The sequence below is a fragment of the Falco naumanni genome, chromosome 1 (assembly GCF_017639655.2).
Source record: "Falco naumanni isolate bFalNau1 chromosome 1, bFalNau1.pat, whole genome shotgun sequence".
Taxonomy (NCBI): domain Eukaryota; kingdom Metazoa; phylum Chordata; class Aves; order Falconiformes; family Falconidae; genus Falco; species Falco naumanni.
Window position 1 is genome coordinate 113947840 of NC_054054.1, and position 26609 is coordinate 113974448.

General features: G+C 40.9%; 1 protein-coding gene across 1 annotated transcript in view; it reads right to left on the bottom strand.

The window, feature by feature from the left end:
* Window positions 1–25980, bottom strand: part of TNRC6C (trinucleotide repeat containing adaptor 6C) — a 109177-nt gene extending 83197 nt beyond the window's left edge. Inside the window, 3 exon segments of the mRNA XM_040579594.1 lie at window positions 4320–4341; window positions 5203–5302; window positions 25022–25980. Coding sequence (XP_040435528.1) covers window positions 4320–4341; window positions 5203–5265 — 85 coding nt within the window. The 5' untranslated portion in view covers window positions 5266–5302; window positions 25022–25980.
* Between the last annotated feature and the right edge of the window lie 629 nt (window positions 25981–26609).

Consider the following 26609-nt stretch of genomic DNA (forward strand, 5'->3'; position numbering starts at 1 on the left):
AGAGGATGGGCAGCACTGGACAGGCTGCTGAATCCCAGGATTATTGCAGCTATTCCATCTCGTGCAATCCTGCTTCGTCCCACAAGCAGTGAGCTGAAGTTCCCATTTTCCCCTTGGAAAGTCCACATCTCTCTTCCATGCCCCATGCCACGAACATGCTAAAGACAGACCTACAAGTACCATGAAGTTCAAAGAGGCAGAGACTGGCCATCTGCTTTAGACTAAAGGGGAAAAAAAAGTATCTTCCAGATTAATGTTTCTAATCAAATGTTTACTGAAGTTATCTCCTATGTTAGACTAAAAAAATTTTTTTTTTTACTTCTGTGCTTGCAGATTTAACACTTACCTTCATTGTAGATAATGCTGGAGAATTGGATAGGTATTTTGCTTTTCAATTACTGTGGCAGATGTCTGAGTAACAACCCACTTAAGCTATTTTATACCAACACTTCAACTTTTAGACATAGAATTCAGCTGGGATGGGAGTAAAGCAGTAAAGGAACAGATCACCTATGTGCTGACTAAACCTGAACAAGATGGCTAGAAGAGTTAGGCAGCAAAATACGTTGACCTCATAGTATTTACCACAAGCATCAGTCTCTTAGAAGTCCCCTGTAGTTAGTGAGTAACAGCCATTTACCATACTAGTGACTATTTACCAAACAGTACAAAACTTTTACTGGTAGTTACAGCTGAGTGTTTTCATTACAAAAGCCCTTATACACAAAGTTTCTTTATGAAGTGCATATAAACTGGCAAGAGTTTACATATTTAAAATAAACACTAATAGGCTGTGCTCAATAGTCCTGTTCTCAAAAAAATTACCATAAAAGAACAGTAACGTGGAAGTACAAATGCACAGTGCGCAATAAAAACATGTTGATTTCCCACCTCATCTAATTCTGCAGCGCTCCTCTCCAGCTGAACAGGAAGACTACTTTCATTTGTTTTCAAGTAATTGAGAAACATTTCAGCTACTTATCAGCTCTTCAATCTTTTTTTCCTTTCACACATTCCCTAGAATTGTTGCCAACAGGGTATTTATAAGAGTCAGCCTAACAAAAATACTCTGGCAGACAATGTTGCAGAAGAAAAGTAGAAACTGAAGCAGCTGTTATGTAGAGAAGACTTTAAAGAGTTGGATCCTTGTTTAAACAGAAAAAAGTAATTTGTTTAAACAGACACAAGAGCTGTGTAAGGGAGCACTTCCTACCCCTGGACCAGTAACTCCAGAAGCAGCCACATACCTTTCCTCTATTGGTGGAACACATGTTTATTTTGGAAGGGGTTTGTGCTCCACATCACAAATGGAAACATTCAGCTCAGTCTGAGGCCTCAGAGCAGTATTTAACTGACAACACACCGTACACCCCCCCACAGGAAACCTCCTTCCTCTTTACCAGTTTCTCTTTCCAGAGGCCTCACCAGCGACTGAACGTGCAACAGCCAGTACCATCTTAGAGCGAATTATTACTACACATACAAAGCCTTTGAGTTAATTATTAGATAGGACAGTATCTCCACTTTTTCCATTGTGCTAGAGAAGTAATTCAAAATCTTAACATTAATTAAAAAGCACCTTGATCACAGCATATGTTTTTAGTACAGAATAAGCCACGGGCTAACTTTCCTACTGCTTAACAAGTCCCACTGTTTGTCCCATCCTAGCTACTACAAGAAAGCACCTTCTGCTTCAAAAATACTGCTGAGAGCAAACAAGAAACAGAACAAACACACTGTCTCCAATCAGCTGAAAAACAAAACCAGAAAAAATCCTTCCATATCCCATATGTGTAACAGTTTTCTCCAATATGACCCAAACAGTGTTAAGCATCAATCACTGCTATAGCAACCCAGTTGCACAACTGAATGACACATACATAAAATGAAGCGTGGTTTTTTTCCTAAGTTACCACAAGCAGCTACATTAAGTCACATTCATAAAGATCTTGTCCTTCTGAAATCTAGAATAGGAATGTTTTGCAAAAGGTTCAGTTCCAGCCTAGTTTTAGTCTTTGACTTAATACACCCTGTACATTGGCATGCAGTACCTGCTGCAGTCAATTCACCCAGTTTTACTGTGTCATCCTGTCTTTACAAAGAATTTAATTGCTGTGTCCCAGATACGAAATAAATAAATTCAATTATCATCCCCGTACTGCCTTTTAATTCTAGTAGCATTTGTCATTCAACTTTTAAAATGTATCAAAATAACATACTTAAAAATGTATTAAAACAACGTAACTTGGTGCAGTACTGAATTAAAAGTTTACAGTCAACTTTGAATATTGTATGAAAAATATTCATTCAAATTTAGAATTAATATTTTCTATATTTTAAGAAATTCCTGCTACCTACCATAAGCTTGTGTACAACCCTCTTAAGGATAAATGTAAGAAAACCGCATCATGAAGTGGAAATAAGACATTCCCACAGAGCAACCTAAAAGCATCTAGCAGTTGCCTGCCAAAGGCAATTAGAAGGGTCAGCCACATGGCTGTAATTAGCCACTGTAACCACTGCCCCTTGTGCTGCCCACGAACAGGAGCCGTTTGGTTCCTCTACAGGCCAGGTCAACTCTTTCCAGCAAAGCCTACAAAAAGGTGCATTGCTGCTTCTGATAGATGAAACAATAAAAGCTAGGACTGCTTAATCTTTAACATAGCTACCATTACTTACTGCTATCTTCTGCCCAATTCATATTTTATAGCAGTAGCACGGGATGCCTAAATACAAAGATAATGGACAAAAAAAATACCCCAGATGGAGGAACGCATTCCCTAAATTTGAAAGAAATTAGCTCACAAGTGTACCTGAAAAACTGGAGTTACTATCGTGCTACTTTTGAAAACTTAAACTTGACATTTTCAAGCAATTAAAAACAAAGCTGTCACAACAAAGACAGAAATAACAATATCCCACAGAGGAAAGCAGAGGCACTGTGTTTCAATATTAACAGAAATGAAGAGCCACTGTATTAACACCTGAAAATTAACTTAGTTACTTTGACAGCAAAAACATCCACCATTGAATTATGACATTAAAAAGTCATTATAATACATTATAGAACAGTGAAACCTTTTCACACAGAAATGAGTGGATACAGAGAACAAAACACGTAGTAGTGTGGAAACAGAAATATTCCATTTAGATAGAAATTGCTCTGATGTATCTTTAATTCTGAATTTTTTCATTCAATGAAGATTTTGAGGGGCTTAGCTATTTCTGCTACCTTCTTCTCCTGACAACAAAATCCACTGTTATGAACTACATGAGATCTTACAGGGCAGATGCAACACAATTCAGATGAAAATTTTCTAATTTCACACTTTCTATGAAAGAACAATTTGGAAAGAAAAGGACATAATTTCAATAAATTACTTGTTAGAGTTTCTTTGTTATGGAGTTAAGACTATTTTTCTGAATGCAGTATTACTGAAGCAATACTTAAATTCTGCTGTATAAACACATAAGAAGTGTTTGAAACATAAGTTGTTTTGTCAACCCCATATGTTAGGCTTGGCTCTTCTCTAAATTCCCAGTCTTTGGGAATCTGGGAAGCTGTACTTGTCTGTCACCTAATTACCCAGCAATAAGTAACAGTGCATATTAACTCGTTCAGAACTGTTCCACAGCCCTGAGTTCTGTGTGGTGCCATGTAAATCAAAGGACAGACCAGATAAAACAACTGTTCGCCAACAGTTGCAGAAGAGAGGCACTACCTTGACTCTCTTCCTCACCCTTTTTGAGGCCATAGCTCCATTAACATTTCTCCTAGAGCACCCAGGAGTTCACTGCCCCAAAAAGGAGAATGCCTTGCTCATCTGTGCTGCAAACCAGTTCAATTCACTCATGTAGAAAACCCACATGGAGAGGAAAAAAGGCAGTGAGGGAAACAGCTTTCTTCTAAGTTCAATGAGTTGAATCATGCATGCAGGGGGAGAGATTCACCACCCTTTTTGGTGGCAATTAGTTGTCTCTGAAACAGATAAATAACTACTAGCAACTAAATAGAAAACTACATCTGTCTTGACATTAGACAAAAAAGATGACATACGTTCTTATATTTCACAGAAATTTAATCCATATATTCTTGTCAAAAATGTGTCACATAATACCTAGCAAGATAAGCAAAGAAAAAGCTTATGCTGATAATACAAACATAGTCAGCTCCTTCAACAAAACTCTACGAACAGAATTATCCTGGTAAGATATACTCTCCCCATTAAAAAGATACAAGGAATAAGAAGTAGAAGCACATTTTTTAAATGAACTTACAAAAATACCAAACGGTTCACCAAGAATAAACACGAATTTACCTTTGGTTTTTTGTTCAGCAGCCTGAAAGAAGAAAAGAACAAAACAAATCAACTACTTAATATTCAAAATGATACCTAATGATTATAGGGCTGCAGGTCTAACTTTTTGCAGGAACTGCTTACATAAATCACCATTAGTCTGAACTAAGGATTGGAGAATGTTAGTTTAAATCCAGATATTAGGAGCATATACCTCGTCTAATGGAACAGCTACACTTGGCTGATGGAAGCCAAAAGCAGAGGCCAAAGAGACAGTATAAATCCTGAACCAAATGGTACATTTATGACCTTTTTAACACTCAGCAGAATTGACTTCCATGCATTGTCCTGTATCCTTTTGAATTCATACACACCATTATCTTACATGGATTAACTGCACGTTTTGTGAAGACCTACCCTTTCTAATCCATTTGGAATCTATCCACTTTTTTTTTTTTTTTTTTTAATAATGCCTAGTTTTTAACCTGGAAAAGACAGTGATCAATTCCTATCCACATGCTAAGGACCATTTAAGTTTGAAACTATGTAATCCAGAAAATGAGGCAGGAAAATGCACACCACAGAAAATGCGCAATGGCCTCAGAATCCACAGTCACTTCAGTATCAGTTGAGACTAATCCAGTTAACTGTGCATTGACGCTGATGAGGAATATTCACGTGACACAGCTGTGGGAGCAGTAACTTAACATCAGGGGATGGTAAGCAGCTTGGGAATGCTAATGAACTGTCACAACTGCTTTTACAGAGATTTTCTGACCGCAACCTCACTCAAAGTCAACAGGACTTGCTCACTTGTGTCAGAATTATTCACAGAGTTAAAACCAGTATCTGTACATTACATGTAAAACTGAATATATCATTTAAAACAATAACATGAACAAACCTTTTTCTGAGCACCTTCCTTCTTTTTCTTTTCTTCCTGCTTTTTCTTTTTCTTTTCTTCCATCAAATGTTCCTCTTCTTGTGTTTCTTGTTCTTTCTCCCTATTAAGAATAAAGGTTGAGAAGAGCTTTTCAATAAGATGAAGTTTATCTAGGAAGGTAAGCATTCCATTCTTATATTGCTAACTTTCTACATCTCAAATCCAAAAAAAGGCCACTTCCAATGCTGTAATAAAATAATTATTTAAAAGCTCTTCCAAAATTAAAACCAATGTCAAATAAAATAGTAGTCGATAAAATTTCAGAAAGAATACAGTTTATTTGGAACATCTTTTCACATTCACTCAAAAGTATTACTTAATATTAGCACATTCTAGGGAAAGGAAGTTTGGGGGGGCACGGTGGAAAAGAGGGAGATGACACTGAACAAACCCCAAGTAATTAATGCAAGTTCTGCTGGCTTTCAACAGCTATGATTCACAACACACCTTAAAGATCATGAGCAAGCACATTATTTTCCAGCTATTTTTCTTTTTCTGATCAAACACATACTGTATTAATTTCTCATATGCATCAAATTTGTTCTCAAGGACTTGTAAACTAATGCCCAGATTAATTCAAATCATTGTAGCTTTTGTCCATCCTATAAATTCTAGCTGAAGAATTTGCATGAATACAAAGCAAGACTGTTCCAGCAGCATCTTGGTTAAAATTTAACCTAAATTGTCCCAAATCAAGAAGAACATCTATTTGAAACCCCACCATCTATGTTTTCTTTGTCCAGCACCATAATAAATGGCTATAACAATGACTCTCCCCAACATCCTTCCAAATAAATACCAATGCAAATTAATTAATTTACTTCTCTATAACTATTTTATCTTCCTTGACAGCTCTGTAGGTTTTGATCATTTATTAGCCTGACAGATCTTCTGAGATTACTCAGTTTCTGTTGGGCTGAAACCATTACTATTATTATTATTATTGTGTTTGAGGTCTTCCAATTATTCAATGAGATCACTTCTAGCTTAACTTATTATTGCTTTACATTTAACTTACCAAAGTCTACAACCCTTGCCTTTTGTTGTTTGTTAAAAAAGGTCTTTTTAGCTACAAAACTCTTTGCTCAATTGTTTTATCACAACAGGTCAGGGCAGGGGAGGGTTTCCCTTTACCTACAGGTAAAAGATACTCGAGATTTTGCTCATTGCGTCTTCAAACATTCCCCATGAAACTTTTTGCCTTTTAACCGCTTCTTTTATTTTCCTTTTATTAAGTTTGCACATGCTTACATAGTTTCCCTTTTTATTAATAAAAAGGAATATTGTAGTAATTTGGGGGCAATTTTGACTGTTGAAGGGTGCCCTGTTTTTTTCACTTGCCTGAAAATACTGATTTTGGCTTTAGACATAGATGCTTTAATGCTTACAAAGATCCTGCACAGCGCTCCAGACTAAACCAAAAGCAGCTTCCCTTTTCCGTGTGTTACACAGAATAATAAACATTACAGTAAGCAATACAGAGGTCTAAACATAGGTGTTGTTGCCCTTTTTAGACACTTTACAGCACTCAAACTATTGACAGAAGCAGATATTGACAGATATGGCAAGACCCAGACTCTGGAACAGCAGCTGGAGGTCAGGCACATCTGGAAGTGCTTGGTGCACAATGGGAGGGCTGGACATCTGAAGTGGCATTAGATATCTGTATTTTAAATACTGAAGCACCTTCTGTCATGACAAAAAATTCATCACCTCCATGCTTGCTCAATTTCATGCCAATTTCAAAGGGCCAATTTTCAAATATTGTACTGTAAATCAATGTCTGAGAAACATTTTGCTCTTGAGAGTTACAGTTGGGTATTTGTATCACATACGTCATACTGCACTTAAGAGTATTTAAAATTGTACTTCTGAATGGGTTTTCTAGGACTTTGCAAAAAGGGATGAATTACATTGCCCAGAGAAATGGAGTTGAAACCATAACAGATTTGACTTTATTCCTGTTAGCTCTGGGAAAGAACAGAAGTCCCCAGGATTTCTGTAACTACAAAGTAACAACATTCAGTCCCTTCAGTTTTAGTGCTCCCTACCCAAGTCACATCAGACTCTACAAAGCCCACGTCTTCAAGTGAACTCTCCCAAGCTGTCAGACTATCGCCAAAGGAAGTTCTAGCTTTTTTTTTTTTTTTTTAAAGCAGGTGAATGAAACAAGTCAGTGCAAAATGAGAATATTTTTGGTTTCCTCTTGCTCGTACTTAAGAAAACCCACAACATTACATCAATTCCAGGACACCACAATGACATTTAAATCCCTTTCAACAGTCAGTGCAGTATTTAAACAAAACAAAGCAAACAAACTACTAAAAAAAAAAACCACACACACCCCCCAAAAAAATCACTACCACTTTGCTTAATTTGCCAAGGTTTCTTTAAGCTATGAAAGTATATATCTCCTGATTTTCTTGTTAGGGCTTTTTTACATCGAGTTCCTTTCACAGAATCATAGACTACCAGGCTGGGAGGGACCTCAAGCATTGTCTGGTCCAATCTTCCTTTGCAAAAGCACAGCCTAGACAAGATGCCCCAGCACCCTGCCCGGCCGAACCTTACAAGTGTCCCACGTTGGGGACCAACTTTCGTCACCGCCAAAGTCTCTTCACTGAGACTGGGCTCCACTAAGAACTTCTCTATTCCCAGCCTTTCCGTTCCCTAAAGATGGTTGTTTTGACGTTTCCCAAGCACTGTTATTCCCCCCCTTATGCAGGCAACATACCACGTCAGAGGCTTTTCAAAACCAAAGAGCAAACATTCTGCTCTTTTAAAAATACAGTGTATTTTATTACCATACTATCATATCAATTACAACATAAGAGGTAGAAGTGCCACTCCTAGCAGAAAGCTATTTGGTTTTGGCTTGGGTTTTTTTTAGTTGAGATTAAAATAACCTCAGATTAACTCAGAAAATGATACTGTAATTTTTAATGGAGTTCAGTTTTCAAAACTGATTTACATAATGACACTTCTGAATACATGTGCTTTAAATATGCTTAAAATAGTAATAAAGCTCCAAGTGGCCTCTCAGACAACAACTCTTCCTGTCACTTCTAGGCAGAAATTAGTCATCTAAGAGCAAAACAAAAGGAAAACAATAAAAACATTGCTATATAAAGTTTGATTACGTTGTCAAAGTCATGTGCTTCAGTTTTACTTCCTGAGCGACAATTTAATCTGTTACAGTATATACACTACAAAAATTATGAATACAAAGATGATATGATTTAAACCAGAAGTGTCTTAGAGTATATTAGTAGGAGTTTACCTTTTTCATATACATGGATCTGATGTATCAGAATCACGGGAGATTTTTATGAGCAGAGACCAAAGAGTTTTATTATAGCGTCAAGTGTGTTTTTTCCAGATTGCAATTAGCTTATCAAATCCACATCTAAACCAAGATTATCTTTGAAGTACACATGCTTAAGAGCTCTTTCTGAATAGGAAAGCAAGACAAAACGCAGGTCATGGTCAGAACAGCTCGAGAACTATGGCTATGTTCTGTCAAAGCCTGTTGCAGAAAGGCTTATTAATCCCTTTTAAAAATTAACACATCTAGGCTGATTGGCTTTACTAAGCTCAGTGAGAACTTTAAGTTTTCTAGTTGGTATCAGATATTGGATTGCTTTCACATCTGAAACCACAGCTGGTATTTTGAATTAGCACTGATTCTAACAGGATTCTGCAATACACCTTTTGGGAATATTGTGTTCTAAAACAAGTTTCAAGAAGAGTCCACTTGTGTTATTAACATGCAAGGTTATTACCCATATAGTGGCTTGTAATTCAGAAGTTCCTGCAATAGCTGAGGACTAAACTAAGACCTGTCTCATCCCTCCATGTGACACAGCTCCAAACCTAACAGCCTAATGAATTTATTTGCATATTTAAGATACTGAAGCTTTATTTACATAAGAAAACTGCCTGCAATACCTCTTCAGAATAGCATTCTTAATCTTGGTCTACATATATTTTTGCCTTGTTTAGCCCAATGACAGAATAGCTCCCACACCTTCATTCTGAAATACCTCTTGTACCTTAAATCCACATCCTGCTTTAGGCTGGAACTGACAGAAATCCTACAAATCACATAGAGTTGCTTAAGTATTGCTCTGATTTTGACTTTGCCCAGCATAGAACAGGGCATCATGCATTTTTGCACACAGGTTTTTCCTAACAATGATGATGGTGGAGGGGAGGGAAGAATTCTTTAAACTCAAAATGTAAGGAACTGATAAATAATCACCCAAAGGCAGGCTACCAAAGCATGCCAAGCAGGCTTTTTGGAAGGAACTAACAGAGCCACGCATCATTACAGGTGATAACAGGGGGTGTGGAAAGCACAGGCATGAAACACGAAGTAACCATCTACCTAGTTCTCCAAATCTAATATCACACAGTTTCAATAGAAACTAATAAAATTACTATTGAAAAAATTCTTCAAGATCCTACTCTAAATGGTAAGAAAAAAGTGGCTGCGATCGTGAAGGCAGAAAGCAGATTTAAGGGCGGCAATGACATGGAATGAAAAAATTAACAACAAAGAGCAGTCAGTACGGGAAAGACAGGCTTCAACTCAGAACTACTGAAAAATACTGTCACATAGGAAGAGGCACGCATTGTTCCTTGGAAATCACCAAAAATCTAAATGACAATGCAAACACCCTAATGTATAGGAGAAATGTTATGCAAAACCAAGAGGTCCCTCTGTTTTCATGACTGCTACAGCAGATAAACTAAAACTCCACATTTGCCTATCACTAATTTTGTTTCCTGCTTCACTAGTTATCCAGCCCAGCTCTCTGTAACCTTTCTAGAGTAAATATCAGTGAAGGCAAGAAGCCGGTGTGACTTTAAAAGTGCCAGCTTTTTTCCCTTGATATCTAGGCTCGGTCATTAATCAAGAAGAGTCAAACTGGTCCCTAATTACATGCTCTCCTATCACCTCAAAAAAGAAAGAAACACGTAAAACTAGGTCAAATAAATAAGAAGGAATATAAAAAAAAACCAGCGCAAACACATGGGGACAAAAATGAGAAAGGCCAGCAATGTATTAGCATTGTGCATATAAAAAAATACAATATATTAGCACTGTACAACCTTTAAGTGCCTCATTAATAAGCAAGAGGAAACATTACTTTTCGTACTCAGTGGGAAAGGAGGACTATATTGCTTCAGCCTTCACTGAAGAGGTCAGCTGGGAACAGATGGCCAGCAACTATCTGATCGGGTGCTGAGCCTGCAGAGGACAACAGCTTCATGTTGCTCTTCCCTAGGTACAGAGGTGATGGCAGATGCAGCACAGAGCCACCAACCCAGCTGCTTCTACCCCAGCACCTCTGCCACCACCACTGCCATGTTTCATTCTGGCTTCTTCACCCAAAAAGGCTGTTGAAAACAGCTCCAAGCAAGAATCAAGGTGTGTTTGTTAAGGCCCTTTTCCCCAAATTTGGGAAGAAGGAATGATCCAACTTCTCAGGAAAACCTGAACTGGCAAGGAGAAAAAGGAGATGGGACACACATTTTGCTACCACCCCAAGCAGAAAAAGTCAGGCCACCAAAAGAACGAACAGCTTAAAAAGTTCCGAGAGAAACTAGGTTTTCCAGTGGCTAGGCCTGATGTAATGTACCAGAACAACTGTCTAAGCCACTAGCGATTACCTTTATCGGCAGAAGATGGATGGCACTCCAGAAGACTAGCAAATGGCAAAGACTGCATATATAATTTTAAATGGGGAAGGGATAAAAAATGTCAGTAAGAGCCAACAAAAATTTGTCAGGGGTGGGTGGGGGAGGAGCCTGGTTCTCGTTTTTCCTATGCTATATTTGCAGGTTATTTTTGAAAAGGACAAATGTCAGGAAACAGAAGTAATTTACTGACTTTCCAAACAACATACAAGTTTTGTTAATAAGAACATGGTTGCTTTAATATTATTTTTTTCCTAAGAACAAGGTAGGGAACATAAGCTAAATGAAATTATAATAAGATACCCACAAAACAAGTAACCTCAGCACTTCCCCTTCCAACAAGGCAGAGAACCAATGGATTTATGTCCAGCAGCAACATTTTTATTAACAACTTTGCTGCTGGAAAAATGTGTGCAGTTAAGTTTCTAGAATATGTCAAGTCATGGGGCTGAAAAACAATTAAGGATGGACAGAGATTTTTCAGCTACTGTACTGTCTCCAGTTCGGGACAATCTACGGCCACAGAGATACAGATCAACTCAAGAGATCCCAGAAAACAGCAACAAAAGGATCAGAGATCAAAAAAGCATGGGCCCTCAGAAAAGATTTCAGACTTAGATTTACTTAATCCGAAGGGATGGCAACTCCCCTTTATTCAAATACGTGTTCAAGACAGCAGTAGAGAAGAACGGAGTAAAATCTTACTACTTTAGCTGGTGGTAAGTAGCACTGAATTTAAACTGCAACAAAGGAGATTTGGATTAGGCATAAAGAAAAATCTTCCACACTGTAGCATTTTTTTTTTAAAAAAGCCCAATATTAAAAGATGTACCAAATTGTTATAAATATACATTTGGGGCAGAGAAGAGGGGGAAATTCCTAAAGAAAGGAAGACATTTTTATTACTAAGTACCACTGATACAAGGCCACACCGACTCCTGGACACAGGAGGCCTCCACCTATTCATAAAACCTTACAATAGCCTTTCAAGGGAATTAACGGGCAAAGAGCCGTCAGTCACACCACTGTGGAAAAGATAAGTTTATGGACAAGTTACATGTATAGACATGATCATGCAGCTTGAAACTAGACCCTGTAATTAGAAAGTCTGGGTGCAAAATTTGCTCCTACAAAGGGAGTCATAAATGAAGCTTGATGAGTGGCTTTGACCTCAATTTATCATATATGAATCCCATGCTTTGGGGTTTCTTGCTTTCAAATTACGTCCCTATCCTGCACTTGTCACTCTTTCATACATTATTTGCCTTGAAAGGGGATTCCTCCCTTCCTCTGAAACATCAAAATATCATCTGCTGCTAACAACCTTGTGCCTGGTACTCTGATGCTCCCAGCATCTGGTCAACTTATCTTGAAGCATGTAACACAAACCTGATCTCCTAACAGGGATAGCAGTCTGCTTTCTGAAGTCACTTACAAATTCCACCAAAGTTCCTGCACAGGAACAGAACACTAATACTGCCCTTGATGTTTTCTTTTACTGTATAGCACAGGCTCCAAGTCATCTTTGTGTGGGTTTGTTTGTTTGATTTGTTACAGAGTACCGGTAGGTATATTCAGCTCTATGAACCCTTTTGCACTGCTGCCCGTAATTGTGAGGGATTAGACTTGATCCCTATGTACTCTCTTCCAGGCTCTCTTTAAACCACAGCAGACTTGACTAAGGCCCAAGACGTGCACAGACAACTTCAGTCACAACTGAAATTTGTGTGGGAGCGGAATACAGCTGCCTTTTAAAGACATCCAAGAACACTACTGCATTAGTTGAGAACAGGGTGTGAAAAGCAACATATTCCATTAAAATATCTTACTGAAACTACAAGGAGATTCTAGGTTGCCCAAGAGGCTAAATTAATGCTCTTACAATCTGCAGAATAGAAATTCCGTGATCAGAAGGAAAAAGAGCACCTGCGTTACACACCTAGTCTCAAGGCTGCATCTCCAGCAGTAGTAAATGGCGTTTGTAACATACTATTCTGGATTACTGGTTGAAAAGCAATAAAATACTGGCAGGACCTTGAGAAGCGCACTAGATGCCATTTAGTGCAGGACCTAGGCTTTCAATGGGAGTTCTCAATTCACCGGTGTTAACTTGTTGTGACCCCACTTCATGTATACATAAGGTAAACAATCACTTGTGTAAATTAGATTAGAACAAAAATAAAGCAGACAAGGTAGTTACTACTGCTCAGTTCAAGATATTTTTCAAAAGCACACTGACCTGGCCTTGTTTTAGCTTCTACTAGTCGATTAACAGTCACTAGAAGTGGGGAAAAAATCCCAGAGGTGAAAAAGCCTTTATAAACTAAGGATGCAGATTAACTGGAAGTGATGCCAGGTACCAGAAGTTAAATGAGTCGGTATCTGAGGACTGCCCAAGCCCCAGTGAACGTTTGTAAGGTTTGGGGGGTTTGTTTTTCATCTACATACTTCCTTTTGTTCAGTTTCTCCTGGACTGTCACCAGAGGCGGCATACTAAGAGAGCCCTGGAGTACAAATGGGAACATTTCAGAAGATATATGTTACATCTTCATTGCTAAGTAGCGCAGACCAATAGGAGTGGGCTTGCAGAGCAAAAAAAAAAAAAGCTGGTGCAGAGGGCTCGACAGCCACACTATCCCCATTTCAGGTGACTTTATTACTTGAGACTAGCTCCAGTCTGCTCCCACATACTGAACACTCACTTGCAGCAGGTAAGCATTTACTGCACCCTTGGAGCACATCATCCAGTGAGGTTTTATTTAAAAGCAATTCTACTGTTGCACTCCAAGGCCACTCCATGATGTCAATCAAAACACAGTTTTGTTGTGGGAAACAATCAGAAGGCTTGCTTAAACATTAAACCTCTGATCCAAATTAACGTGGTAGTATAGATGATCCTATAGGGTGTGATGCTTCTGCCACACGTATGCCACCTGTTCTGTGAAGGTGTTGCTCTCCACAGTGCAGGTATATGCAAGCTCCACTCTGGGGTAACTTAAGTAGTTAGTAGGGAGATCTGGACATGCGCTAGAACACTGTATGCAAAACCTTACTCCTGTATACATTTCAGGCATGAACCATATCAGAATTTGCTCCCTGTGCACCACTCAAGCTATATAAGGACCAAGGGAAAAAAACCCACTGGAAAAAAAAAAGCTGGCATTACATTCACCACTCAAAGCAGGCTACAAACAGAAAAAAACAAAAACCCATGCTAAGAACATCTCCCACAGCAAACATGAACTAACTCCTCTCTTGAAAAATTAAGCTCCACACCATGACCAGTGCAGATAACTAGATGTACTTTCACAGTGCTGCCTCCCTCCCAGGCCTGATGTATTTACCAGCAGTTGATCTAGCACCTATTCCAGAGTCTTCCTGGGACATAATACACAAAGGGAAACAGCTTTGCAGTCTAGTAGCTCAGCTAGGGCACAGCATGTTTGTCTCTCTCCAGGTACTATGTTTGATATTCTGGTTTCTGCAGATACTTTAGAAGATGAGAGCCCTGTGCCAAGAGGCAAAGCCCCACGCTTACAAAATGTTCAACTAAATATCACCTATTAACCGACCTAGAAGTAGAAGCAACCTACAGACAAGTTTATGGCTCAAATTATTTAGCTGAACTTGAACATGTCAGGAGTAAGGCTTCCTTGGACAGCTGCACAGGGACACGGCAAAGTAGGAGGCCAGGAAATAGGAACAGGAGCAGCAGCTCCACAGGATGTTTTGCCATGCACCGCAACCCGCAGGCTCCCGGCAAGAGCTGACCACCCCCAGGGACTGCAGCTGGAGGAGCCGGACAGCACAGCACCGCTGCGACCAACAGGGTCAGGACAAGGCATGCTGCATGACACACAGCTGGAACACTGCTTCTGTGCGGCACACCTTTACACCCTTCAAGCAAGTACAGCTAAACCTTTACGCTTCTTTGGTTAAAAAAAAAAAAAAAAAAAAAAAAGGAGGTTTGCATAACTAAAATTATGTACCATTTTGCCTGTAGGGATTTCTAACACCCCTAGTCCTCCCTTCCCCCCTACAGCCACATGCCAGTACTCAACTATTTCTGAGCCCAATCACTTTGTTATCAGCAGGTGAAAGCATATTCAGCTCCCTCATTACAAGAGGTGAAGACCACACTGGTACTCTCACACAGGTCCAAGTTAGATGACAACTTACAGGATCAAAAAGTAGGCAGCAGAATTTATGCTGAAGGCAAATATACTGCTGCTGCTCTTGTGCTTTTTCTGGGGAAAAGGTGGTGCCAACAAATCTTTGACAAAAGATACCCAGTTTACAGCAGCCATAGCCATGCACATCCACGGCCATGTTCATGAGTGGTCCAGTGTGATGAAAAAGGCCTGGGAAGGTGAGGTCTGGAAGAAATACCTCTCCTTCCAGTAGAGTTCCCGGCACAGGAGAAAAACGCATCTGCACTTCCCTCGCTCCTACCCACAGGCAGGGAAACTACCAGACAAGTCTAAGAATAACACCAACAACATACCAGCAACATACTGAGCAGCAGCAAAATGTTACCAGACATGCATGTGTCACTCGACTTAAATACAGACCTGCCTATCTGAGATGACCTCCTCAGGCCCCTTCCAGCCTGACTTCTCCTACGATACTAAAATTGTTTCACAAGACATGTGGCAGAAGCCTGCGGAAACAGGCATCCTACACAGAGGACGGGCCTCTGCCATCTCACTAACAAGACCTCCAGGTGTCACCTCAGCAGCACAAGCGGCAGGGCAGGGAGGTGGTGCAGGACACTGCTGCAGCCCCAGCTCAGAGAGGCTCATGGAGAGACAGCTGGATGGGGGAGTAAAAAGACACTGGCCTCACAGGGAAGATATGTCTCAACATCTAGAATGAGGAAAAAAAAAAAATTACACTATTCCTCATGCTGTAGAGCTCAGAACGGTACTCCACAGTACCCACCCTGCCAGCATGGCCAGCAACAGTAAGGGGATACACAGAAAAAGCAGGTGAATGGCATAAGGTATCTAAGAGAAGCACATAAGAAGGCTAGGCTAGGGTATAGTGGGTGTGAAGAACAAGATGCTCTCCACACTGCATACAGGCCGCCTTGGAAAGCTGAAGGTTCCACTACATGGGCATATACCACCTTACTATACTTGCTCCCAGGTACAGACGTGAGTTAAGTGAACGCACAGCCCCTGACATAAGGCGAGATAAGATGAAAAACAGGAAACAGATGTCAACAGAACTCCACGCTGTAGAAACCAGAAGGAAATAAATTTAAAGGGAATATGAAGATGGAAACGGGTTTTTTGTTGAATGTTTTTATTCTTGTAAAAGATTTCAGAACGCGCAAACCTGTTAATTTCCTTCTGCATTTTCAAATTTGCTGGGTGAGCTCATTGAGCATTCAAGCTGTCTTCCAGTTTTCCAAATACCATTCTATTTAAAGGCACTGTGAATAGGGAATTCAATTTATCAATTGAATGAAAGAAGAATTCTTAGCAGGAACCCTGGTGAGCTAATCAAGAGTCACAATAAAATGTCAGGGGTCCTGGAATTCTCTGCAGGAGGTTAACACCAAGTTTTATCTGAGTCAAGGAAGACAAAACATACCATAGACTAATAAACTGTACTAAAAGTTGTGCACTGCAAATATGTGATCGTTTAAACACAAATGAAGAAAATCTACTTAAACGTTTTGTGCAGTTCTTGTACTTTCTTAGTGTTTAACTACAAAACTCAAAACACTGCCCACCATGATCATCTCATTCGACTTAAAGATAACACATCTCGGAAACAATTTCATTTTTGTTCCACTGCATCTTCAGCCGCAATGCTGTTTTGAAAATTAATGTAGCAACATAACACAAGTGACATAAGGAGCCCTCACATTACTCTGTACCTATCTAGGTTGGAAACTGAATCCACATAATTCAGAAAAAGACTCATTCTATCGTTCAAAACTAAGGAAATAGAAATGTCCAAGCACCTTTCCCTCCGCAAATCTACCAGAGTTTAAAATATTAACCCTGCACTGCTGAAAGGTAATCCTTATTTCCATTAAATTCATCAAGTTTCAAAGTTATCTGATCCTCCACATCACTTCCCATAGTAAAAGCATTTGGGCACCAATGCCTGCCAATAACAAATCAGAATGCCAGAGCCAGCATCAGAATGAGCCATCACCCATTTTTCAGCTTTGCAAATGAATACAGTCTCAGCGGGGGGGGGTGGGGGGGTGGGGGGGGGGGGGGGTGGGGGGGGGGGGGGTGGGAGGAGAGACAGGGCAGGGGGAGAGGTGGGGGAAGAAAATAACCATAAATGATCTTCCGGGACAGGAAAATCAGTTGCAGTAAATACCACTTTGGAAATCAATTTATGGTCAATTATGATCTTAGTAATAACTATTTTATGTCTTCAGTTAGTCCATGAGACACCCAGGGGAGCAAATATTCTCAGAAATATATCCAAAATGTCTCCAAGTATGTTAGCTGATCAGCAGATGCAGACAGAATTCCAGAAAGATCAGCTCTGGCTTGTCTGGATGCTGTCAGAGGGATGGACAGGGGTGGTGGGGGAAAAGAAATCATAATTTCAATGCAATTGGACTATCGGAGTGTTGTAATATCATCCGGATAAAATAGATGTCTATCAGCCTGGGTTATCTGCTTCTAAAGCATGGGGTTTTGTTGTCACTGCAGTATTTCACCTCAAAATTTGCAAAGAACGTTTCATCTTCACAAATGCAAGGAAAAAAATTGAAGTTGAATGTCTTTAAGCAAATCATTATGCCAGCATCCACCCAACAACACAACCATTACTTTAATCAAAGCTCACATAAGTGTGGTAGCACAGTATAAAGACTGACATCACTAGGTAATGTACTGTTGGTGCTCAATGAGACTTACTTAACCTGGATCATTCTTTTCAAAAGTGAGGGACTTCCAAAAGTTTGATTATAAGAACAGAAACAGTAAAAATTACACATTCACCAGGGTCTAGTAAGTCCCGTATAATAACATCTTTCCCCTGAAACAGTGCTATTTATACACAGACTCGCCTCAACAGCAGCAGTTCTCCTACTGTGACAGAACAAATTTAGTTCCACACCTGGATCAGTTACATTTTATGATGATATAGTATAAAATATTAAATAGCATTTAGGTTGCTACCACCAGGCTCTTCTTCCTTATCAGAAGATGCTGCGTTTTCCACATAAATTTATTTTTTAAAGGCTTAAAAAAAAGACAAACATATACCTCTATCATTTACATTGCTGATGTTATGCGAAAAGAAACCAAATAGTTTCATAAGCAGGAAAACGAAGAGGTATGTTACAAACAGATGTGATCAGCACTTTTATGCCAATAGGTTATTTTTAACTAATAGCAATTGTTTGCATCACAAAACAAGAATGAGGTACCAATACTGTCTGCTTACAGCATTTCAGCCATGACACCATAAAGAGACAAGAACTATTAGATTTGCAGACATGTAACATCTTCCGTTACATAGCCAGGGAGTAAGAGACAAGCTGTCAAATGAAGCATCCACTTCAAACCTGAAAATGCAGGGGGGGGAAAAATCAGACAATACTAACATTGGAAGCAATTCTCCTATGTTAAGTAAGCTTGTGCAATTGACTACAAACATTGAGAGCAGAGGAAAGTTGAGATCTACAGATAGAATGTTAGCAGAGGGATAATGAGGAATCCTACTCCTGACTGGCTTTGGTAACACAATGTGTAAGAGTCTTACTTGATTTACACACACACACACTATTAGGCTATGCTCCCAGTGCTAGTAAAGTTTTTAGCTTCACATTTCATAAGAAATTATCATCTTGAAGGCTATTATGAACATACATTGAGTTTGAGCAAAAACATTACAAGCAATGCCAAAGACTACCTTCTATGGTCTTCTATTAACGACCTTGTAATAAAATGGCAGTAAGCACATTATGTATCTGTACAGCTTGCCTTTTTTATCTTTTCTTTCGTTCTCACTGAACTGCTTTTTTCTAGAATGGTTTGTGTTAAAGCACTGGGCTGATGCTCTTTTGTTTACCAGTAACCAGCTACTGTTTAAAAACAAGCATCTCCATTGTCAGCACGGTGACGTGAGCATCAGCCACATCAGCCATGAAAACATTTTGGAATTCTGAAAAACTAAAAGACCTGTGAGTCCGAGACTTGAAAGTACAACTGAAAAGCAGACTGACACAACACAGATATCTGTCTGAGCTTAAAATAGACTTGGCAGAAGTCCGTTTGAACTAACAATCGATATGTGTACATACTGACCACCCAGAATGGTATCCAAGCCACTGTGAGTACTCTGTATCCCTCAAACAAAACAAAAAAGCTCTTCTCATCGGGAAGTCTTGCAAATGCAGTATGAGAGAGAAAACTATAAACTTCAAGCAGACAGCATACAGACAGAACACAGGAAGGGAAAAAAAGGATAGGAAGGAAAACAGCACATCTAAGAAAAAACGGAGACGCTATTCTAAGAGATTGTTCTTGACCAAGATCATAACAAAGGCACTACCCACTATCCCTTCAGAAAGTCAGCATGGGAAAACATGCATAGACCCCATTAACAAGAAGCTGGGGGGAGGGAATAAAAAGAATGGATCTGCCTCAGGATAACGCTCATGGGCAGACACTAAACACTTCACAGCCCAGGGTGGTTGTTTTCCTTGCGGTGGAAGGGGGGTGGGTATTATCTTTTCCTAAATGAGCCTATTGCTGGTAGTTGCATGATAACTATTTTGAGAGCTATAAACATATTTTTCTCTGGGGCTTAATTACCACAAAGGATGCCAATCGATTTGACAAGTCAATTTTTCTCTCAAATAAAAAAAAAAATTAGCAAAATCTCATTCTCTAGCAATATCAGAGCTTACTGCTAAAAAAGCCCAAACAGCCAAGGGATAAATATTACCTATTTTTAATACAAAGCAATTGTCAACATTTCTCATAAGCGAGCTTCTAAAACATAGAATTTCCAGATTGAAATCTAAGTAAATGTGCATTTAGTTCGCAATTTTTTAAATGGATGTACACTTCAACACACAGAAAAAGCAAGCTGCAGATAGCTGTTTATTACAAATGACTTCCACCTCCGTAGCCCTCAAAGGCAAACTATAAGGCTGTGTGCAAAGCTAGACAATCTGGGCATCCAGCCATAAAACATCACTGCTGCAGCACAGATAACTGTTCTCACTCTCAAGCCATCCTTGGCTGTAAACCCACAGGGAAGAGCTCCAGAAAGCAGACTGCACTACCGTCAAAGCTTCTAATATTTTATGGGCTTGAATTACAACTACATTCAAGACCTCAACATTGAAAAATTACAGCGCTGATTCACATCCAGGGCTAAGACCAAAACTAACTCAGATTTTGATGCTTGGTACCCTGAACCATGAGACTTAAGAACAACTACTTATTTCACAGACGTCTTCAGGGAAAGGAGCCTTTTTATTGGGATGAAGAGAGATATGTTACATTTTTTTAAAAAGCCAAAAGAATCAGATGCATATTTTAAAGTACTGCTACACTTTGTCAGCAATACAATCTTTGATACAATCCTAAAGAGCACTATGACTATTCTATGCAAGAACAGGCAGTTTGTTATTATGACCAAATTCAGACATTTTTATCTTGCATGAGATATTTTAAAACATATTAGTGACAAGTTAGGAAGCTGCAAAAAGTTTCAGAAAACACAGTTTTAACTGTGCGTGGGGCACCACAGTGAAGTTAATAATGATTAAGTAATGACAAATTGAACAGAAGTACATCTACACCTGGTAATTAAGATGCAGAACTAAGGTGTGCTTTTGGTAGGCAATTTTCATAAATAGCTCAGATTCCTAAAGGAAGATTGCATAATACTTTGATTCCTCTGCTTTCATACATTAAGAATAACCATCTTTCATTTTACCACTAGCATTTACCAGCGAAGAGACTGTGCAGAGCACATAGATCATTTAGTAATGCAATTTACTGTCACTTCTAGATCATCTCCCCATTCAATAAAGTATACTTCTCTTCTAAATACTATTTGCCCGGGCTGATATCTTCATAATACAGCTGAAAACCTCAAGCCATTATCACCAGAAGGCACCAGCTGATCCTAAATTGCCTAGACTGCAGCGTCACAGGCATTTAAGAGGTTTTCTTATCATTCATCTTTAATACTAAGGGATCGACAGGCTCCTACCTGCAGCTTCTAGGCCAAAGGGAAACCTTCTAATGGTATTACCATTATCTTGTAATCTGAATTTTAAGCAATTAAAACAATAGCACTTTTGTGTTGTACATCTCTACTGTAACCAAAGAGGATAAATTTTTCATCAGTTCTCATGTTCACAGACTTATATAAAGCTCTGTTTTTTTTTTTTTAAAGAAGCAATACACATTCTACATTTAAGTAGCTGTACCTTCTGAGAGAAGCAGCACAGCAACAGGCACCGAGATACAGGTAATCAAGAGAGACTATTTTGTTTACTTAGGAAAGGTTGGGCCATTTTATTTTTAAATCTGCAGTCCTCGTAGTCAATACTATCTAGCGATTCGTTTCAAATGAAAGCCTCTTTTTCCCGAAGCCGCGGATGGCGCCACCCCGACCTCCTCCTTCAGCCGTTTTGGAAAGGGGCCAGATGACAGCATTCGGAAAAGCGCATGTTTATCTCGGCAAGGCCAGCTGCTAAGTTAACATATTACCCGTTCCCACATACACCAGTCTTGGTTAAGTCTTAACAGCTAAAACTGAAAGTAAACGCTGCTATCGGGCTTTTAATAACGAACGTTAACACGAAGGAGAAAAGGCACCTACATCGCCTGTCGCATCTGAAGGGGTTGTAAAGGCGCAGGTCATTCGGCGTTAACAGCAGGCAGTAAATCCCTTACACGAATAAAATTTCCTGGCCTTTCTGAATGAAGTGAATGGAAAACATCAAAATAAGAGGGTTTACTTCTAGACTAATTTAAAGCTATACTTTCTCTTAAGGTTGCCATTCAGCAACAGTTTGCTTCAAGGCACAAAGAGACTACAGCCCCTACTTGACAAAACCTTTAAATTTACCCTGTTTTATTGTTAATCCAGCTCGGCAGAGCCTTGAGAACTCCACAAAGAATCTTCAGGTTAAAAGCGCTCTTATGCCCAATTATGTTATTTCTCATATTAAAGGAAACTTCATCCTATTATTTTTCCAAGTCTTAAAAAACTCCTTCAAACAAAGCAAGGATAGAATTACCTTCCTTGCCTTAAACATCAGGGAAAGATCACAAATGTCATCAAAAGCATAGCTTGTTATTTTAACAGGAAAGACAAACCACAGGAAAAAAAAAATATTAAGCCAGAGAGGTGGATTTTTTCCTTCATCCCAGCAGGCTTTGCAACAGCAGGTGAGGTAAACCTCATCCCATCCACAGGCAATCAGAGGCAGATTCTGAAAGATGCAAAGATGCCAGGTCAAGGGGCTGAACCTTTAAGTTAACAAATGCTTCTTAACACCGAGTCCAGACCCAAGGGCAGCACCCCAGAGTAAATTCCGCTATGCTCTGTACTAGCACAGAAATGGCACAGCCCAAGGCCCCCCACAAGTACCTTCCTAGCAAGTGGGACTAACGCCCTGCATCACTGACAGCCTCACTACAAAATAATCCATGTACTGTAACAAATATAACATCATACATAATACATAATACAATGCACTACTCTGTTCAAGTCAGCTTTTAGCCTGATGCATACCGACACTTAAATTTGCCAATATGAGAATCCACATATCATATTCGAAAGCCCAGAAACCTAAACAAATCCTAAATATCTTACACTGCAATCCGGAAGAGCCCTTAATAAAAAGAGGTTAGTCTGCCCTGTTTTTTTTTTCATTACTAGAAATCAGATGTTTAGTCAAAAGTACAGAATATTGCCTAAAAGACAGCCCCTATTAGCAGGCATCACTCTTGCCCTGGCACAAGCCCTGCTCCCGGGTTCCAGCAGTTTCCCGACGGCAGCTCCTGTCACCAGGGGCTGGAGCAGACCCCTTCCCACTGCCCCAGCTGCGGCCCGGACAGGTAGCTTCAAGGCTGAAATGACACCACCTCCTTTGCAAGGTAAGGACAAAGCGAAGCCAGGCATTACTGCACTATTCCTAGCCCGCTTAAAGTCACATCCACTACAAAAAGTTCAAATGAATCTGATTTACTATAGCTTTCTTCATAGACTCGGTAGTCGCCGACTCAGAAGCAGCAAGGTTACCCATGCACAGCATTGCCTCTGCAATCTCACCCCGAAAAAGCAACGTTAATCCTACAAATGAAAGAACAAGCCTCCCACGGGCTACAGCAGCTTTCCTCACTAGTTGTATACAAATCTGACATTGATGCTTTAACGTTCTGGAAATAATTCCAGAAACTGGAGCAGAAACAACAGTGCTTCCAGAGGCAGATCCCTCAGCACACCGCTTTGAGTTCACAAATAACACAGTGAAGTAGCCAGACAGATATCTGAGGGCTTCCTGAATTTGAGGAACCGCAATTATGGAAAACTACGTGATCTGTCAAGCACAGGTTGCACCCACTGTAAGTCACCTAGTACTTCCTCGGAAAACACAGGGGGGAAGCAGTGAGGATCAGTGTGTACACTTCCACTACTTTCTTGAAATGGCAAAAAAGTAATACCCGATAGGAAACTGCACTCTCTCAGTCGTAGGTGAATCCAAAAAACCCACCCACCCTACGTAATTAGGGCAGGATTCTAAAGCCATTACTTTCTGCCGGTCAAGCCTAACAGCAGTGCAGATGTTCCCTGCTCCTCTGCACTGGCATTGTCCTCAGGTCCACACAGCGCTACCAACACTCACCTGATTTAAAGCTCTGCATCATCAAGCAGCCCACTAACAGCGGGATTTATTGGATTTTTAATTACCTTAACTGGCCTAATGTCCAGAGCAAATTTCAGTATATAAATTAGCGTAAATTCTTCAGATACATGCATACGAGAGGAAAAATATGCAACAGACATGGGCATGACGTACTTAAGATTATTTCTATATTTAAACTGGCTGTTATATTAATCGAACAAAATACCTTCCCACAGATACACTCGAGTTGCAGCAGAAAAAGCAGCCACAAAGTAAGACTAGCAGTATTACATTTAATGGGGAAAGGGGGACGGACGGACTACAATTGAGTTCAAGAAGTCCCGTAATTGGACCTTCAACTAATTACATATTAAGAAGATTAACCTTTGACACAAACTTGTGATACAAAGAAGATTCCAACAATTAATAAAACTTCCAACGTTTCAAGATTTCTCAGGTGAACAACAGAGCCCTCCCCATTTCCTTCCCCTTCAACGTCGCAGTGAAAAGCATCAAGCCTGTGTAACTCTCTCCCCCACTGGACGGTATTTCGGGTTTAGACGAAGATCTTTCTCTGAACAGTCGGGAGAAAATTACAGTGGATCCCCATAATCTCATTACGGGGGGGAGGGGGGGCGCAAGCGGGGGGAAGGGGAGGGGGGGGATCTAGAGATCTAACTTTCAACAGAAAGCAGCCAGGAAGGACAAAGCTGGAGCCTCGTCTGCTCGCCCACCGGGGCAGCACTGGTGACCATACCCGCACCGCTCCTTCCCCAGCTCGGCATCACTTCCAGCACTCTCTGCAATAATTTTCACACGTGTAAGTTATAAAGCAACTGCACGAGGTCATGTCTGCAGCAGAACCGGGCAGAATGTCTTTAAGTTGCACGACACACTCACAAATGGCACTTCTGTTCGCTATTTTGCACACGACAGATATTGTGAACTGGGAAAGGTACATACAAACATTATGAATTAACTCTAGTGTATTAAAAAAAATTCCGCGAGTTAATCAAAGCAAAGAAAAAAAGATATCTGGCAAAAATAAGTGGATTTTGAAGCGTTTTGGGTGTTACTTGCTTCACTAATAAGCAGCAAAAAAAAAAATAATCTGGTTTAGACTTGTGAGAAAAGGAGGTATGCGCTGGTTTAGCAGGTCTCTTCCACTGCTAACTTCTACCATGCCCAGATTAAGAGAGGCTGTTACCCCTTTCTTACCTTTTAGTCTTTTCTTTATGGGGCTCTTTGGCAGCTTTCGATTCAGTCTTGCTGTAAGGAAACAAGTATTTTGTCTACCGTGTAGGGGTCTTTCTGACGTGTTCCTTTCTTATTTTAATGTTTCCTTTTTTTTTTTTTTTTTCTGTAAGTGTACCCGTAATTTCACGAATATGAAAAAAATCTCACACGGCCAAAAATATTGGGGGTTTTCGTTGTTGTTTGTTTACCCCCTCAAAAAAAATATTCTGCCACACAGAAGAAAAAAAACAGGAAAAGACTACCCAAGTAGAAAAGCAAAGAGCCTCAGTGTTATCCAGCCCAGAGAAGTGCAGCAAAAGCAGGTCCAATTCCAAAACAAGCTTTTGATTTCCAGTGAAGCAAAAAAAAAAAAAGAAGAAAAAAAAACCAAACACCAAACCAAAACCAAGGCCAAGAAACCAAGACAAAAAACACGTTAAAGTCTCCAGCTAAATTTTTGCACGACTGTGTCTTAAATACAAGTTTGCTTTTATGTGTTGCAGCAAAACCCACGAAAGCCAGGATTTGGAGTTGATCGGGGCGAGTTCTCGTGTGTGTGTCTTGATGGGTTCTCAGTCCACATGGAGGAGCATCTGAGGGTTTTTTTTTAAAAGTGCAAATTAAAAAGAGCAAGTGGGACCCAGAAAATAGTTTTAAGATGGATCCCCCCCACACCTTCACAAAAAGAATTAAAAAAAAAAAAAAAAAAAACAACAGAGAAACAAAAAACCACCAGCGAGCCGCGGGGGGATCCGGAGTCTCTCGCTCCAGGGAGATGCGAGGAGGGGCGGAGGATCCGCAGCAGTCTCTCACGGGAGGAGGATCCGTGGCTCTCGCAGGGACCCCAGCGGAGCGATCCACCAGTCTCTCCGGCGGGAGGAGGATCCAGCAGCCTCTCTCGCAGGAAGGAGCGAGCGCGGGGAGGGGATCCGAGTAGGAGGATCCAGCGAAGTCTTTCACCGGGGGGGGGGGGGGCCGGGGGACGGGATGGGGGGGCCGGGACGCGACGGGGGGAGTGGGGAAACCCAACAGTCTGCCTGCCTCGCTCGCACAGGGGATCCGGGGGCAGGAGAACAGAGATCCCGCGGGCCCTCTCCGTCTCCTCCGGACGGATCCAGCAGGGTCTCCGGGCCGGGGGAGCGGGCGGCGGGAGGCTGCAGCAGCGGAGCCCCTCGCCGGGGGGCCGGCACCCGGGCGCCCGTGCCCCCGGGGGGCGGCGGGGAGCGGGGGAGGCCGGGGGACGAGGCGGCAGCGTGTCCCCAGGGGGCTGCACCAGCGCCTCGGGCAGAGTCGGTCAGTCAGCCGGGCTCGCTGGCAGAGGCTGGGGTGGGGGGGTATTGGGGGGGCCCGCAGCGCCTCTCGCCGTCTCTCCCGCTCGCTCTCGCCTCGTCCGCTCGCAGGCAGGCGGTGGCCAGGCTCAGTGCTGCCGGGCTGGTCCCCCGCTCCTCCGCGCCGCCGCTGCCGCCGCCGCCGCCGCCGCCGCTGCCGCCACCGCCACGGACGCCGCCGCCGCCGCCGCCGTCCTCAGGAGCAGAGCTGCTGCCACCGCGGCCATTTTGTTGCTAACTGA